Raw genomic sequence first — 17,596 nt, 5'->3', positions numbered from 1 at the left:
GAGTTATACTTTATGGTTTCATATAGCAATTGCTGCACTTAGATAATTGATGAAAGACTAAACCAGGGTACTGTATGTGCAAACAATACACAGCAATATCTTTCATTAAATGCTTAAAACACTTGTTGTGGTAAGCACCAACGCTCTTGAGTGACGACAACAGAGGTAGGTGATTGATGTCAATAAATGTCTCTGTTGCCAGTCCCTTCTCCTTCCTTGAGGCAGTTAAAGATGCTTCTTGCTTTCTATATGATCATAAACCAACTTAAAGGCATGTGGTGCCAAGTCTAGTCTTCAATAAACAAAAATGGCGGTTTGCATCCAGTTCATTTGAATTTGCTATTTTTTACTTTTAAACTTGCCATTAATAGAAAAAAGCCAAGAGCTTTAATGGTGAACCAACTTTCAGCAGGGTATAATTTTTTTCTTTTAATGTGCACTTGGCCCCATTTCTTAATTATTATTTTTTACAATAAACAACTAAATTCATATTTTAATAAATTTATTTTTCATGTCTGAGACTGAATTATAACAATCAAGTCAGATAGATGGATATTATCATTTGATGTTAATTAATCTTATGATTGTCCCATCTTGTGTGGGTGATGGACTTGCTTGCTTGAATACCTATTTACCGAATGGCCACCCACTAGAGGTGACCATGCCGAGGGAAGGAGGCCAGTGGCCCGTGTAAGATCCCTCCATTGTTTTTGATAATTTTGTGAAGGGTTATTTTGAAGCCCAGCTCTGTTCTTGATTCCACAGCTTGAGCTGGTAGACCTTTCCATAGGTCTACCAGCCTCTGTGTGAAAAGTACTGTATTTCCTTGTGCTGGTATTTTCTGACCCTTTCAGGATTTTGAATGTTTCATAGAGCTCTGCCTTATTGTGCTTTATCTGAAGGTTTGTTAATCCCAAGACCCTCAGTCTACAGGACTATATGTTATTAAACTCACACCTATAACAAAGACTGCAATGAAATGCGATACATTAGCATTGTTAAACATCATTGACGGCCCAGTGCATATGTACTGTGTGTTTACACTTATTGCCGCTTGATTATTAGCTACTATATTAGAAATTACCGAAACAAAATCATGTTTACATTGAAAATTTCTTCAGTATACTGTATAAACATACACTAGCCAGCAACAACTTTGTGACTTGAAGTGGCAGTGTTAGTAGGTGTGTATATCATTGCCCAAATTTACTGCGTTATGTATAAGGCATTATAACAGTAGATCAAACCTAAAGATTACAACCGAAAACATTAGTTTTAAAGAATACCTAAGCAAAAAAAAAATACTGTAACAATATCTTATGTACCTTTACATAAGGTTGGTAGATGTGACAGAATAATTTGTTTGGCTATTTTTTATCAAAATATGATCATTCCACATAGCAAAATCATAGTCTCAAATAACATAAAATAGTAACTCTTTCCCTCCTTTCTTGTTAGGATTGAGTAACAAAAACCTTGTATCAAGATATATTTTGTGGGATTAATGAAAATACCATAGTAAATAACATTTTATAATCTAGTCAAAATCCTTTCAAATAAACAATGCAAATATTTTTTATCTGGTTAGTCTTTGGATATATATTACAAATGCATCTTGCCGGGGACTACAGCTTCTCCTGAAGCAGCCAGGAGGCTGGTCCTCGGTGGGCAAAGTCCATCACATACACTCTAGCTTCACGTGAGATCTGCATGTCATCATTCTGACATCAGGCATGGAACATAAAGCATTTTACACAAATTGTGCAAATCTATCCTAAGTGTTCCATAAAAAACTTTACAATTTGTAAGAATCTTTAACAGTCTTGCAGCTGTGAGAACAGATGTTAAAAATTATCTAGTTACTAATGCTACGAAGATTCCAATGCTGAACTAGTGGTGTAGAGTGGAAGTGTATTCTTGTCCTGCTAACACTGCCTATGCTCTGCTAGCAGGATAATGACACACTAACAGTGCCCATGCCCAGCTAGCAGTGCCTTACCATGCCAGCAGGGTGTTCATCCATGCCTGTGTGGCAGTCATGCCACATCAACATTTGCTTTCCTCTACCTTGCTGGCAGTGCATGCAACCCTAGCAGAACATTTCCACACCAGCAGTGTTCTTGCCCCACTGGCACTGCTATGCCTTACCAACATAACCTTTGCCCTGCTAGCAGTGCCACATTACGCCAGCAGGGCCTATACCCCATTACCAATTTTATACCACACAGTGCTCATGCTCCATTAAAGTACCATCTCATATCTGCAACACCCAAGGCTTGCAAGCTGTAGCAGACCACACCATCAGTGACCAAGCCCCACCAGCAGTGCTACTGCAAATCCAAAAGTGCTTACACTGTGTAGTAGTATCCATCTCCCATCAAAGTACTAACATCCCTTCACCAATGCCAGTGGCCATGCCTAACTAGTAGTACCAAAACGTGAAAGCCCCCTTCCAGTGTGCCCCTCCCCCTCCCCATTGCCCACTTGGTGTTGCAATTTCATTCATAATACTGACTGGATCATATGAACCCTGGACTCAGATTAATGAAACCTAAGAAAACAATTAGTGAAGACTCTTTAACACTTCGTGCAACAAGTATCTGGTATTACTGCATTCATGTGCTTAACTGACTGGATACCAACATTTCCTTCATAAACAGACAAGAAAGGCAAAGTTTCTTCAACAAGTGAAGTAATGTGAAGTTGCCATTTTACCAACTTATGAAAAGGGATAAAGAAAAAAATTCAGGATTAACACAAAAGGCAAGGTTGATGAATTGTGAGCAACATTTCTTGTATTACAAGTATACTGTAGTAGTGTCAGCTGCACCAGGAGCTACCGAAATTATTAATTATGATGCTCTTTTGCTTCTAAGTTAACAATACTGTAAAATTATTTGATTTCTTGCACAAGAAAATAAGTGACCCTTAGGTCTGCCTCTAGCTTGCAAAGATTAAGAACCAGTTAGATTGTTAATGCTGCTTTGCAACACTTGATCATGGGATGAAGAGATGATGATGAAGAAAAAATTCCTCGCATACCTTTACTGCAATCGGTGACGGTACTCGCGAATTTTCATCAAACATTTCAGTTGCTGACCATCTCTACACCTTCAAGTGATCAAGACCAAAAATATAAAATATTTGGTGAACATTTCTTCATCCTGGTTTAGTTATCACTTCAGTGAAGCAGCTACCATTTGCTTGCACTAGAAATATGAATCCCAAAAGAATGAGAATTTCTTCAACAAGTACGCAGGGGCGAGAAAACATGCAGGAAAGAACGAAAAGACAATGGAATGAAGGGAAACAGCAAAATTATATAAAGCAGTATCTGAAGGATGGTGTAGTATTGTATGACAATGTGTGACACCACCAAATAGTTCTGGTGTGTAAATGTGGCTTTAGGCAAGAACCATCAGTAAGAGAAAAGGGGGATCCCTTAGTATTTCTGTCGACAGTACTTCCATGGCCAACTTGTCTAACTAGAAATTTTTGTTTTCAATAAACGACCTCATTACATTTATGATCAACAAACAGTAAAATAATTAAATACACAACATAATCTTTCATAACTACTAAATAATTACCATATTCAACTTTATTACAATGGCTTTATTTGAATAACCTTTTAAAAAATTATCTAGAAACCAATTTAACTTTTATTCCTATAATGTTTGTATATCCTTATTTTATATAAAAACATGCCTAAGTCCCTACAAATATTTAAACAGTTGTAAATATGAGAATTTCAATATCTAACACTGAGATGCCTTTAATTTCAACCCAATTTTAGAATAATTAACAATAAAAAAATACATTTATAAAGCATGATTTGTTTTGATATATTGTCATACATGTCAAACTGTGGATCAATTCAGCACTCAAGGAAGGCATTCTTATTCAATAACAATTTACACATTACTGTATATGTAACATTTTTCCACAAAAAATCAGGCTATTGCTAATGAAAGTTGATATATAATTCCCATCAACTACAAGTCCATGAACAAAAAGTACATTGAGCCTATATGTAAGTAGAATGGTTGATGTAAGAGGCAAATGCCTACAAGAGGAGGCTATAAAGGTTTCAAAATTGACTTAAAAGCAAATTAACTAGGTTCTTAACAGCCACACAAGAGTTAAACCACAACAGGGGTCATATGAGATCGCAAGTCAAAAAGCCAGGTAAGGCTGATGCTTTTGCAACAGAGGACCAAATGTCCAAGTATCGAGAGGTTAGATGTAAAGGCTAGCCAGTAAGGATCATACAGATTCTCCAAAGCCCAACAGATGGGCTGATAAAGAGAGAAAAAAGTTACATGGGTTGTGAACATCCACTGAGGCATGATTGACCTGAAGGCAAATGACAAGGGCTACTACCAGTCATCAGCAACCAGAAGGGTGAAGATGGGTCACAGGGGTGGAGGGGCAAGGTTAACTTGAAGGCTGGTCACAAAGGGTCACACGGGTCCTCAGCAGCCAGAGGGGCACTTTGGTAGAAAAAAAAAACAGCCACATTGACTGCTACAAAAAAAAAATCACAAGTATGATTATCTGCCCAATCATCACTGTAAAAAGAAGAAAACTGTTCACCTTTAATTCAAAGGTTTATCAGCTGAATTGTGCACATATTTCCTGGTCAGAGTACCTATATACAGCTATAATACTGCTCCTGAGAGCTTTTTGGCACATCACATAGATGTATTATTTATTAGCAGTGGCAGGTTCCTACTGAAGCCATTTTAGCTGTAATAGAAATCCATCTTGATTTGCAAAACAGCAGGCTCCTGCCATTTCCATCAATGATTCAATCAGGAAGTCTGCACTAAAATTTATACGGTATCTCAATCTGACAAAGAAGAGTTGTGTCGTGTTAGAGTTGCCGGGTTTGTGAAAGTGGAATTGTGTCTTGTTTTTCTTGAGCCATCCTCCCACGCAGATGCTGCCATTGCCGTGTCTAACAGAGCTGCCGTCTTATCAAAGTCAATGGTAGCATAGCCTTCAGCTAAATGATGTGGTGATTCAGGGCCAGATGCTACAGATCCTAGTGGACTGACTGGAGCTGCTTGAGAGGAATCTGAGCCAGGGTCTAGATCGAGGATGATATAGTTTATCTGCGAAGGTTGGTGGTCTGTGTCTGTGGTAGTGGTGGTACCAGAATGGGAGGAACCTGATCCTGCAGACCCCGCAGCCAGAGAGGATCGAGGAGGCACTGCAGGTACATCTTTCTCCTGCCCAAGATTGACATATACATGGTTGTGGTCATGGTGACGCTCCGGGCCTACATTGACATACACTAGATCATTTGTATTCACATCATAATGAGGTTTACTAGAGTTAATGTTCACATATGATCTTGGGCGCTTTGACTGTGTTGAATTTAACTGTGATGTGGATCTATCTGAATATGAAGCTGGCCTCACACTATGGTCATAGGACACTGTTTTATCAATATGATTTACAAACACTGGTCTGAGTGGTTCTGTTGGTGTAGGTGGTGGTTCTCTCATGTTATGGCCTGGAGTTGGTGGGGTCTCTTCAGTTCGGGTTATATCATAAGTGTTTTCATAGCAGGAATGACGAGTTGGGCTAAGTTGTGCAGGGGGAGATGCAGGGGAACGAATTGTACCCAGCCCACCACCAACCACAACACCAGTTGCCCCACCATATGACATACCACCTCCACTAACACTTCCACTTCCAACAACACTATTTACTCCACTAACACTTGAACCAGTTGGCACACCTATAGAGGTCGCCCCTTTATTGTTCGAGACTCTGGGGTGTGGTCGTTGCACAGGTTCCAAATAACCCTCAATATCTGTAGCCCCAGCAGTCCCACTGTTGCGGGAATCATCATGGGTCAAGTCTCGATTTTCATTGACCACTTGAGGAGGAAGAGCAGCAATATCTCGAGATGCTGCATCTTCAGTGATGTTTTGAATCTGGAGTTGCAACATGTTAAAAAGTGCCTCTGCCCGTCGGCACTTGAAGGCATAGATGCCCGGACCTGTGGGGCACCTTCGGCCTGACTCAAAGCTGAATAGCTCTGCATCAAAGCCATAGCGACGGAGACAGCGGAGTGGCCAGTGAATTGCGGACTTGCCGCGTTGGTGAAGCACCAAATCGGTGTCCGTCACCTCCAGCTTAGCGGCACTGAAGCGGTGGCCGAGGTCATCCACATTCACCACCTGGAAGATGTTGGCATGTAGGTCGTTGATGTCAGGCTTGCTGGCCACGCACCCCATCCTCGCGCCCTGCAAATATTTAAAACTATATCAATAAAATTGCCAAGGGGAAATTTCTTAATAGTTGTATGAAAAACATATGGTCACATTACAGTAGTAGAACCTTTCAAGATCACCAACTGACAGCAAAAAGCTTAGTTCTTGTTACCCTCATATAGGAATGAATCTACATTGTACTGTACTGGTACTGTACTCTACTCTATTGTAGTTTACTGCTTCAGTTCACAATTTTACAACAAAATTACATCCAGTAAATTATATTTTTAAATGACAACTGTGTGATGAATAATAAAATACAAGACAAGGTTTAAAGGTTAAAATATTTGGAAGCAATGTTAAGAATGGTACAGTGGTAAGGGCAAGTAGGGAAAGAACTCAACTTGGGAGGATGATTGAAGAGCTGAGAAGTAAAGAAGGAATTCAAGAGATAGAATAGTTACTTCCTACCTTAACTTATGGCAGTGTTATATGAAATCAAAAGGGAAAGAAATTATCTAAAATTTCAATTACACAAATGAGTTATCAGAATGGAAGATATAAAACAATGTGCAAGATATAAAACAATGAAATGTCTGAGAAGGTAGAGGGCGAAGAGGTTTTCTGAGATTGTGTCAACATGTAAGAAGGATGATAATAAAAAAAGACATATAATTGTAATGTAGCATGCATGCTGGGTAAAATGGGGCTTGTCATCTCAGAATGGTTTCAGAATCTTCTGTCATTTTTCAGATTGCATAGTTCTTAGCGTTCTAGTATTTTTGGCGAGAGAGTACACACGCTAAAAAAATATTCTGCACCCTTGGCTCTGAAACCATCCGACAGATGCCCCGATGAGTGTTATCAGATTTCTTGGTCCGGTGTCATATTGTATAACCCCGTTAAGGTGCAGAATAATCTTTTAGTGAGTGTACAGTAGCTAAAACAACTATCTGTGCAGGTAGGGGTTGATATGCTCCAAAATTTTACGTGTGACTAGTGACAGCCCTCGTATACCAAAATTTATTTTCCAAGGTCTCATATTGTTTCCCACAAAGTATGCACAGATAGTTGTTTTAGCTACTGTACATGCATGAATAATTAAATCAATACATGCAAGGATAATTAAACACTGTTTTAATTAAAAATTAAGTAGAGTAACAAAAAATCAAGACAAATGTAAGCTAATTTAATTCAGTTTGTCCACTATTTACAGTTAACACTCACCTAGACCACACATATTACCCTACACATTCCCTTCTCACCCACTCTGACATATGCATCAGTACAGTAATGTAGTGATGGGTTGTCAGACCACAGCTTGCATCTCAGAGACAGTCCAGACTTGACCCGACATTAGGGAGGTCAAGTGTAGGGTAACTCTCACGGTTGACCAAGGGTTATAAATCAGCCAGGCTCCCCTCCCATGTGACACGGCACCACAACAAACATGTAAGAAGGCACCGGCCGACTCTCTCCCAAAATACACAATAACCTACATCTGAAAAAGTCCAGACCTGACCTCACATTGGCCAGGTCAAATGTAAGGAGACCCTTCGCCGCCCCCCCCTCCCGACCAGCTCAACCTGACGGCTCGCCTCCCAATATATAGGACGTCCTAGTCCTCCCTCAGAGAGATACCCGGAGACAGAGAGCCAGAGAGGGACAGAGAGAGTGTGTGTCTTGTAACCAAGAAGGACCAGCTACCACGTCCCGAGTCCTGCTCGAGAGAAGTCAGGGGCCGGAGGCAAGCCGCCTCCGGTCGCCTCCAGTCGCCTCCGGTCAGGACCGAGACTTCCCTCCGGCGCCCAGCTAAGCAGTCTCCCATAGAGACAACCCAGGACCACCTGCTAGGCCTCCCCTAGGTCACGTGAGTGTTTGTCAGAGCTTTCCATGGGATGAGTTACTTACGTGGGAAGTGTATTCATTTCATGTTCGTGTCCGAGAATCAGAGTGTCTAGTAACGTAATATGATGTCCTAGTAACGTAATATGATGTCCTAGTAACGTAAATATAATGTCCTAGTAACTTCAATAGAAGGTGTTATTAATGTGTCCATGTCATGTTCGTAATTAATAAAGAGTTGTAACGAAGCGGTGTTTGAGAAGTCGCCCTTAAGACGTAATGGATGTGTATTGACGTATAAGAGACGATAAGTGTAAATATCTATCACGGCCACGCTACCAAAATCTTCCTCTCTTTTATACTCTTATACTATCAATATTCTACCTATATGTAATCTTTCCTCTTGTGAGATATTGTCTCATTACAGTAAGGTAACTCCTAAAACCCGCAGAGTTGCCCCTCTCCCTCCCTCACCACAGCTGCCCCTACCCCACCCTCACCATTGCTGCCCCCTCTTCCCTCCCTTCTCATCTTAGCTGCCCCTCTCCCTCCACTCACCATAGTTGTCCCTCCCCCACTCTCACCATTGCTGCCCCTCTTCCCTCCCTTCTCACCTTAGCTGCCCTCCCCACTCACCTAGCTGCCCCTCCCCCCACTCACCATAGCTTCCCACCCTCACCCCTCGCATCACAGAACATCCTCTCTCCCATTCTTCGTCATCGCCTCTCTCCGTCTCTCCTCACACCCGTTTCCTGCCTTCCACCCCCCGGCGCCCACCTGCCGCAGCGACCCACCACTTCCTGTAACACATCCTACCACACCTGTCCTGTCCCGCCCTCACCACTCACCCACCACCCTCTCCGTGCCTTCGATACACTCTTCTCGCTCTCATCACACCCCACCACCACACTCCCCTTCCTTCACTCAATCACCAAACTCCCCTCCCTTCACCCAATCACCACACTCCCCTTCCTTCACCCAATCACCACACTCCCCTTCCTTCACCCAATCACCACACTCCCCTTCCTTCACCCAATCACCACACTCCCCTTCCTTCACCCAATCACCACACTCCCCTTCCTTCACCCAATCACCACACTCCCCTTCCTTTACCCACTCCCCTTCCTTCTCCCCATCACACTCTACCTCCTTCACCCGTCAAGGTCAGGCCAGGGGTGGGGTGAGGGGGTGAAGGATGAGTCAGGGTTGGGGGGAGGGATCCGACCGACAGTGTGTGTAGTTGTGTAGTCGTCTCTTCCCTCACTGGACAATTGTGCTCCACCACAACCACCCACACCCATCTCCCCCCCCCCTTGTTTTAGTGAGGAAGGGCGTGAGGAGACAATGACGAAGGGAGGGAGGGTAGGGAGAGGGAGACAACTTACAAGCGGGGAGATTATAGGAGGGAGGGGGGGGAGAGGGGGGGGGGGAGGAAGAGCAGCTACACCGACAATCAACACATTACGGTGACTCACAAATACACAGCCGCTCTAGCCGTCTCATGTCTGGCGCCGCCCTCTCTAACCTTCCCCCCTCCCTCCCCTTCACACACACACACCAGTTACTAATACCAAACCCATTCCTGGCTAACAGTTCCAGTTTTGCGGCAATTGTCAGTCGTAGTTAGCCCATGACTGGTAACAATGATAATTGAGCTATATATTGTGTATATTTTGCTCCAAAGGAAGACTCGTGTGGCTAAGTTATTTAAGGGTGTGAGTGTGACAGACGGGTCGTGTATTCTCAAAATCATCGTGATGTCACTACGACTTATATGCTGCTACAACTAGTACTACAATACTATTACTACTATAATATACTATATATTACAACTATTATACTATTACTACTACTACAACAACGCCACGCTAGCCACTTCCTGTCTACTCTCATATACAACAGTTTTATTCACAATTCACTATACAGTACAGTATAACCCAAAGCCGTAAATCACTAAGTAAGCTACAACACCACTATTGATCAAATACCTGGCGTCAGACCACCACACACACCTCGGTACACTATGCTTTACCATAAACAGATGAAATGTAGAGGAAATCTTGCCTATAAACAGTAAAATCTCTATTTAACCGACTATATGGAGAGGAAAGTCCGTTGTATCGAGGGTCTGTTAGTTGCTTAACATCCATCTAACGAACTATATAAAGATGAAACTACGTTGAAACGAGGGGTCTGTTAGATATGAACACCCCCCCCCCTCTAACGGATTCTATGGAGAGAGAAGTCCGTTATATGGAGGTTTCATTGTATACTGGGTGGTCTAAGTACACCGTATACCTACATTATGTCTACATGTACTGAACTGTATACCTGCATTGTCTATAGAAATGCAAAACCAGTTATAAATTTGCATGGTATCTTAGTGAACAAATGTTATTACTAATTTATATAATGCTGACGAGAAAAGCAGTGCTCGAGTTCCTTTAAGAATACGGTTTCATCTCTGGTTTAGCCACTCTTGTTCTACAGCTTCTCGTGTTCCTCTCCTCCTTCCACTTTGTAGTGAAGCTGAAATCTCTCTGCCGAACATAACATTGTGTTGCTGCCCAGTGGAAGATATATATGTGGCCGTGTGCGGTTTAACAGTACAGACAGGTATACACTCAGATTCCTTTACCGTTGGCAGGAATTTATTGTGCGAATAACCGTAATTTTGTAGTTAATTACACTATAATTACTAATATAATGAGTTTACCTGCCAGATGTATTCTTGATATTGCAATTACTGAAGACAGCAACATACAAGTCCCGGTGTTTGCCAAAGTAGTCGATAGCATTGACAAATAACACATTTTTGACACAAACTGAGGGATACGCACCACAGCAATTGAACAGGATATAGATACCGTGTGATAAGTTCCGACCACAGCAGTTGGTTATAACAAATACATTTCCTATGTGTTAAGTTCACAACACAGTCGTGGGACACAGAAACTTACTGTGTGTTAAGTTCACACCACAGCAACTGAGTGTGGGAGTCGGTGGTACAGTGCTAACTCACCATAATGTGTCCAATTATATGTTGCTCAACAAACTCGTCATGGTGAACACCCAGTAGAGTCCTTCACACACCGCCTAAATCACGTGTTAACTCTATAACGTGGTACGTAACATTACCAGTACATACATGCATACGTATCCTATTTGGAGGTAATATACGTATCTCAATTGGACACGTTCATACACACATCCTATCCGAGGTAAAAATAATAATAAAAAAAAAACATTCCCTACCTGAAGTATAAATAAAATAATGGTTGTCCCTCGTGTAACGAGGATGGCCGGCCCAAAGGCCACCTAGGCGTGAATTTGTTTAAGGTGTAGAAGCTGTCACCAACACAACAACCACACCCTAAGTTAACGAATTGCATGACCCAGTGTAAAGGAATAGTCCGAGAAGACCGGACAACTCCACTGGCTAACCATTACCCCGGAACACGAACCGTAGATCTCTTAACATCCAGGGTATGTTGCTGCCCAAGGATCGAACCCGGGTCCGCTCGCTTGTGAAGCGAGCATGCTGACCAATTACACTACAGGTCGCCATGTATAAGTACGTACGTACACACATCCTATCCGAGGTATATAAACAGGGACGCGCATCTGAAGCGAAATAGCCTAAAGGCGAAGTGGCCAGTAATCCCCAAAACAAGTTCAAGTTCTGAAGCGCGCACCACACACTGCCAAGTTTACAACACCACAACACGTTATTTTAGACACTGATAAACTAACGCCAGGGAATTATATTTACACTGAATTATATATAACTCTTCATAATGTCTTAACAAAAGATATTCCTACCCTGAATCATAGTATCTGCCCTATAAATTAATTCTACCCTAAATTTGTAAAAAAAAATATATGGATGGAATTTTAACTTGTCCTGTCGTATCAAGCGAATTCACAAAACACTGACAATGAATGAAGCCAATATAACGACGCTTTTAACATTGTAGGCCAACTTAGAATGTCATTTGTTTTCAATAATTTAAATAAATTATACTAATTGATCGAAAGGCATTTAAATGCAGAAACCGAACCGGCCATAGTGAACGTTGCCTGTGAAGACTGAGCGAGCGTCATCTTTCTCTACTCTTAAGGTAACTCCACTAACGCTGTAGTCCTAAGTAAATCTAATCATTATTTGAATTAACCTTGACCTGGCAACATTTACCTACTGTGCGAGTCTGAGAGAGAGAGAGGGGGATATACCTGTACAGTGCTTCCCATAACACACTGGTGATGTACTGTACTGTACTCTCGAGAATGTATAACTAAATTTGAGCTAGTTGTAGAGTCGCTGTTGTGAGACCAATAGTCCAACAATGAGCCTTTTGTGGATGATGGTGTGGTGGATTCCATATAAAGGTCAGTTTTGTTTATATAATGTTCAGACAGGGACAGCACTGAGCACTTACCCACTTAAATAGATACAGGAAATACCTCCCAAGTCGAGCCAGAAACACAGAGATGGATTCTAAGATTTTCAGCCCCACAGTAACTATAAATAACTACCGTGTACAGCTGCAACAAACTAATAATAACAGTAACGAGGGAAGCTATGCTAATTAACTATATCCCGGTTGTGTAAAATAAAATGGGAAAACATAGGACTAAAGGCGCCAACACGAATAGCAATCCACAATGCCTAACGTCCTTTCGCCCACACCACTAACGCCTCCTTTTTAAAATGAGTGTTGACATTCTGATGGAAATGTCACGCTGCCCAGTCATGTCCTCCAAGGCACTAATGACACATCTGCCCACGTTCATCTCCACTTGCTATGGAGTACAGAACGTGACCTACAATCATGTATTTATGTTGTTAAAAAAATGAGGATCGTGCCACTCACGCAATTTTCATGTAAAAAACGTGGATACTGTATATCAAAAGCTTGTTATTAGTAGACAAGAACGTTTCCACATTCACACATGAGCCACATCTTAAGATTACACTGTACCCTAACTTACACTGTCCCTGCCCTGTAAGTTATTAATTAGTAAACGTCTTCAAGTGAAAACTACAAACATATTTAAGGTGTTACCTCAACAAGGCTGCAGGGCGGGCTGCTTAGTTTCTGGTACGGTAGAGTACATACACTGGCCGAAGTAAACATAGGATTGACACAAAACTTCACTTAAGTATTGTACTGAGATACGTAACAACCACCCCATATACATTAAGGTATAATATTTAACATTTACTTGTAATATATACTAGAAAAAAATTATTACTAGATACAGTAGATATGTTAACCAAAGGGACACAAAATTAAGATGGTGATGTGTTGGTGGTCAGAGGAGTTGCAACTTGGGGTTAAGGGTGTGTCACGGGTGGACGGAAATATATGTCCACAGGAAAAAAGTCACATGACGGTACACATTGACAACACAATATATATATATATATATATATATATATATATATATATATATATATATATATATATATATATATATATATATATATATATATATATATATATATATATATATATATATATATATATATATATATATATATATGATGGCATTGCACGTAGGTTAGGTTAGCTTTGGTTAGGTTAGTGTCAGAGTGCATTGTGGGTAAAACTTACAAATACTCTTCACAAAATTACTAGTGTTAACTGAGCTGTAAGGTACAAACAACTCACGAATAGGCTACTCGGCACAAATTTTCTACGTGAATGTCGATGCCTGAAGAGGTGTGAAGGGGCAGCGAGGGGCCCCAGGAAACTGGCAGGCAATAAGGGTTTTGCGTGTGTCGTGACGCTGAGGTAAACTGGGGCCTCGAGGGGACAACCTGTACAATATCTAGCCACAACATTATTACCTCCTACACTCGCCCCTCCCCCCCACCATCACCACAACAATACACGTAATAAACCTTAGCAACACCATTATAAGTGTAACCCACAATTTGTTGACATCACACACCACTTTTGAAGATAGTCAACTGATGACATCATGCTATCTAAAAGTTCATGTTTATTATATATAATTTCTTCTCGTAGTGAGACGAGCTCCTATCATTCCTGTTATGCCGCCTTGTTAATTTGAAAATATTTATTGTTGTGTTGTGACATGCTCTGGGTTATGTTGTGACATGTAGCTGTGTTATGTTGCGACGTTGCTGTATTATGTTGTGAAAAATGACTGGGCTGTGTTGTAATATGTTGCTGGAACACACTGCAGTATAATACGAGGGTAAGTAACTAGTTTACCTACCAAGTTTTCAGTATCTGTATTTTATGGGTAGGCTATTCAGTTCCTGTTGTCGAAATTAAATGAAAATTCACCAAATTATTCCTCTGCTGTTCCACACTTTAGCTGATAACCTAACACCTACAAGTAATGCCGTCCTTGTCTACATGTTAAATATTTTATTAAAAAGTATTTCAAAGTGACCTAAAATTGCTACATCTCCTAACAGGGGGCCCAGGTATCAGCCTTGGTACAGTACATTTTCCGTTGTGTTTATAAGCGCTGCGCTTCAGTACCAAGCTAGTCATAGGCCTACCATCTCCCGAAACTGTCATGCATTCCTTTCTCTACCAACATCTTATTACAAATATAACATTACAGATTCAAATTACTGCTACTGTTGGTGAACTACTGCTGCTGTGGTAGAACTTGTAGTGTTTGGAGGAATTCAAACGTTTTGATACCTTGCTTGTTTGACATACGACTGTACTGCGTGTGTGGGAGAAATCTCCCACCTTAGGGCCAGGGCTTCCCTAATAGTAGCCCAGGTCTAGGTCACGGCCGAACGTCTTTACTGTGTCGAGGTCCTTGCTGTTAAGTCCTGCTACATGTGTTTTGGAATACTGATAGTGTTGTTGTAACAGGTTGTGGTGCTGTGATATGCTGCTATATTCTGGCATACTAGTGTTGTAATATCAGGCTTGTCACGTTCGTCTTGTAAATTGTTACTGTGTTACGTTTAAGTGTTGCGGCATGCTCTGTTGCTGTGATGTTAGTCCTGTGACTTGTTTGTGAGTTGTAAGCGGTTGCTGTGTTGTGACATGTTGCTATGCTGTGAAATAGTGCTGTATTGTGGTATATTACCTTGTTGCAATGTACTACTGTTGTGTAATTCTATGCTGACATGCTGAAAGGTCGATACACTGCGACAGACTGCTGTACCAAGATGTACCGTTATCTATGCATTTAGACTACGTATATTGTGACCAAGAGTAGAATTACACCATACAGCTGCTGAGTCATGATGCTGATATGGTACGTTGTTGCTATTATAACGTACTCTTCTGTCCCTTCTGTATTGTGCTACAGAAAGCAGCACTGGTGACTAGGGATTCACCGGAACTTAGTTTATGAAATACCGCATGCAGTGAAGGGATCATTAACACAAGGTTGCATGTTATCTAGCAAGCATGTGTGATTCACCTTTAAACAACACTGTAGCCCTCTGGGGGACCTCTGCATGAAGTAAACAATAAATAATCTAAATCTTCATATTCCTAACTTTAGTTTCACAAATGACTTAAAAAATTAACATATACCAATAACATCATACGGTACTATGGTTTCTGAATGTTATATACTTAAAACGTATTGAACCTAATTTTAATAGCTATAATACCCTAAGTATTATGGTTCCGATGCTTCCCTACTGATGACGTTTATGCTGTAAAATCTGTTGATGCTGTGTTGTCCTGTCATTATATGGTACGTTCCTGCTGCTGTGTTGTGCTGTAACATACAATGTTTCTGTTGTGTTATTATGCTGTAACGTATAGTACAATGTTGCTGCATTGTAACGTATATTACAATGCTGTTGTGTTGTAATGTACAATACTTCTGCTGCTGCTGCACTGTATACAATGTACAATGGTGCTGCTGTGTTGAACTATAACACTATCTTGTTATGTGGTAACATCCAATATTGCTGCTGTATTGTGCTGCAACATGCTGTAACGAACCATGCTGGTGGTTAGAGGTGAGTACATATGGCATGTTTCTGCAATAGTGGTTTTACTTTGTGCTGAGTTGGGCCTATGCCATGTAGCGTTGTGTTGAGATACGTTGTAACATGATGCTGGACTGTGATGCCACTGCTGTTAAAACACATTGTTCTCTTGTGCACTAATGTGTTATTGCAATGTTGCATGCTGTTGAGTTGTAACATATTTCTCGTGTTAAATACTACTGTTATAACATGTTATGTGGTGCAGTACCAGGCGTGGTGCTGTGCTGAAATATTTACAGCTACGGCATGTTACTTCACTGAATTATAATGTGCCTTAACAAGTTGAGACAATAATGCTGTGTTAAAGAGAAGTCAATAGGCTGTGATATGCTGCATTAAACTGTGTATGTACAGTTACAGGGTATTGAAACGCATTGCTGTAGTGACACACTGCTATGCTGACATCTTTCTGTGTTGATATGTTGACAAGGTGTTGAATTGCAACATTTTGTTTCTGTGTTGAAGCATGTTGCTGTGTTGTGATGTGTTAGTTTCAAGCCATATATTTATTGTGTTATGTTGGTAAATGCTACTTTGTTTTCACGCTGTTATTGTGTTACATCTTCCCGTGTCTTGTTTTGTCTTGCTTTGTTATAACATTTCGCCTCACTAATATTATTGTAAGTCAGACAAACTGCAAGAGTACATAACTGTGATGTTGGGATAAACCACAATGTTGACTTTGTTATGAAGTACTGATGTGGCGTGACTTCTTTGTGACACTGTGTTATAACATGTGAGTGTTTTGTTAAGTGTTGGGTGACGTTAAGTGTGAACTAGGTTTGTATGTAAGATAGTGATGGTGTCAGCTGTAGTAGACATACCTGTGGCTCACATGGGGGTGGTGTTGGGCTCCCTGCACACCGCCGGACATACAAGGGTCGTGGTGAGGGTCCTAGTAGGGGTGGTGTCTTGGGCTGGGCTCGTCGAGTGGCACAGAGGGACAGGGAGTCTGTAGCGGTTGTGGTATTGGCTCACTAGAGTTCGCCTAATGCCTACGGCCATGGCGAGAGTAAGTGGGGCCTGATGCAAAGGCGATGGGCTACAGTGACGGCGGTGACGAGTGGCTAGCGAGGGGAGGTTCGCCCCTGCCACCTCCGCCATCACAACAACACGGTGGTAGCTCTCCCCTCACTGATCCTGGTTCACCACAGATGCTGTAGGGGCCCCCGCCCACACCTGCCCGCTGCTAATCACTGACATGAGTTCCAAACTCACAATAAAGCACAAAGGCACATCCAGGCGTCACAACAGTGGGGTAAATTGGACACTGCCCCATCTACATTGACGCTTACACGAGAGACGTCATCGTACTGAGGCAGCCTCATTACAGCTGCGACGCTGCCGTCGGTCCTTCAGATGCCAGTTTACACCATTTTTCTCTTCATATTATTATCATATATCGTCCAATAAACTTATAATTAGTATTAATATATATTCCATTACAGTAAGTATATTGTGATATTCAGTTTGTAAATGAAAGACATGTTGTGTACATAAGTTTAGGGTAGAT

General features: G+C 41.3%; 1 protein-coding gene across 4 annotated transcripts; it reads right to left on the bottom strand.

Annotated features, from left to right (window-relative positions):
- Positions 1 to 1,518: 1,518 nt before the first annotated feature.
- Positions 1,519 to 17,419, bottom strand: LOC121862098 (fibroblast growth factor receptor substrate 2-like). 4 transcript variants are annotated; one of them, XM_042360076.1, is made up of 3 exons: positions 16,908 to 17,419; positions 13,748 to 13,907; positions 1,519 to 6,260 (listed from the first exon to the last, which is right to left on the bottom strand). In XM_042360076.1, the coding sequence occupies exons 1-3, from the start codon at positions 16,955 to 16,957 to the stop codon at positions 4,848 to 4,850; spliced, it is 1,623 nt and encodes a 540-aa protein (XP_042216010.1). In that variant the 5' UTR covers positions 16,958 to 17,419; the 3' UTR covers positions 1,519 to 4,847. The 4 variants fall into 4 exon arrangements, with proteins under 4 accessions (XP_042216010.1, XP_042216013.1, XP_042216011.1 ...); XM_042360079.1 differs by having other exon boundaries at positions 13,748 to 13,896; positions 16,908 to 17,418; XM_042360077.1 differs by lacking the exon at positions 13,748 to 13,907 and having other exon boundaries at positions 1,519 to 6,276; positions 16,908 to 17,418.
- Between the last annotated feature and the right edge of the window lie 177 nt (positions 17,420 to 17,596).

Source organism: Homarus americanus, unplaced genomic scaffold (assembly GCF_018991925.1).
Source record: "Homarus americanus isolate GMGI-L3 unplaced genomic scaffold, GMGI_Hamer_2.0 scaffold25013, whole genome shotgun sequence".
Lineage (NCBI taxonomy): Eukaryota > Metazoa > Arthropoda > Malacostraca > Decapoda > Nephropidae > Homarus > Homarus americanus.
The sequence above is the reverse complement of the archived record's forward strand: the minus strand, read 5'-3'. Positions and strand labels throughout refer to the sequence as shown.

What these genes read in the sequence shown, in the direction of transcription:
- LOC121862098 (XM_042360076.1), bottom strand. Translation starts at nt 16,957, where the DNA reads ATGTCCGGCGGTGTGCAGGGAGCCCAACACCACCCCCATGTGAGCCAC. An exon ending in CACCCCCATGTGAGCCACAG is followed by an intron (nt 13,908 to 16,907) that starts GTATGTCTACTA and finishes TGTTGTGGCTAG; the next exon opens with ATATTGTACAGGTTGTCCCC. An exon ending in TTGTGCCGAGTAGCCTATTC is followed by an intron (nt 6,261 to 13,747) that starts GTGAGTTGTTTG and finishes AAATATTTGCAG; the next exon opens with GGCGCGAGGATGGGGTGCGT.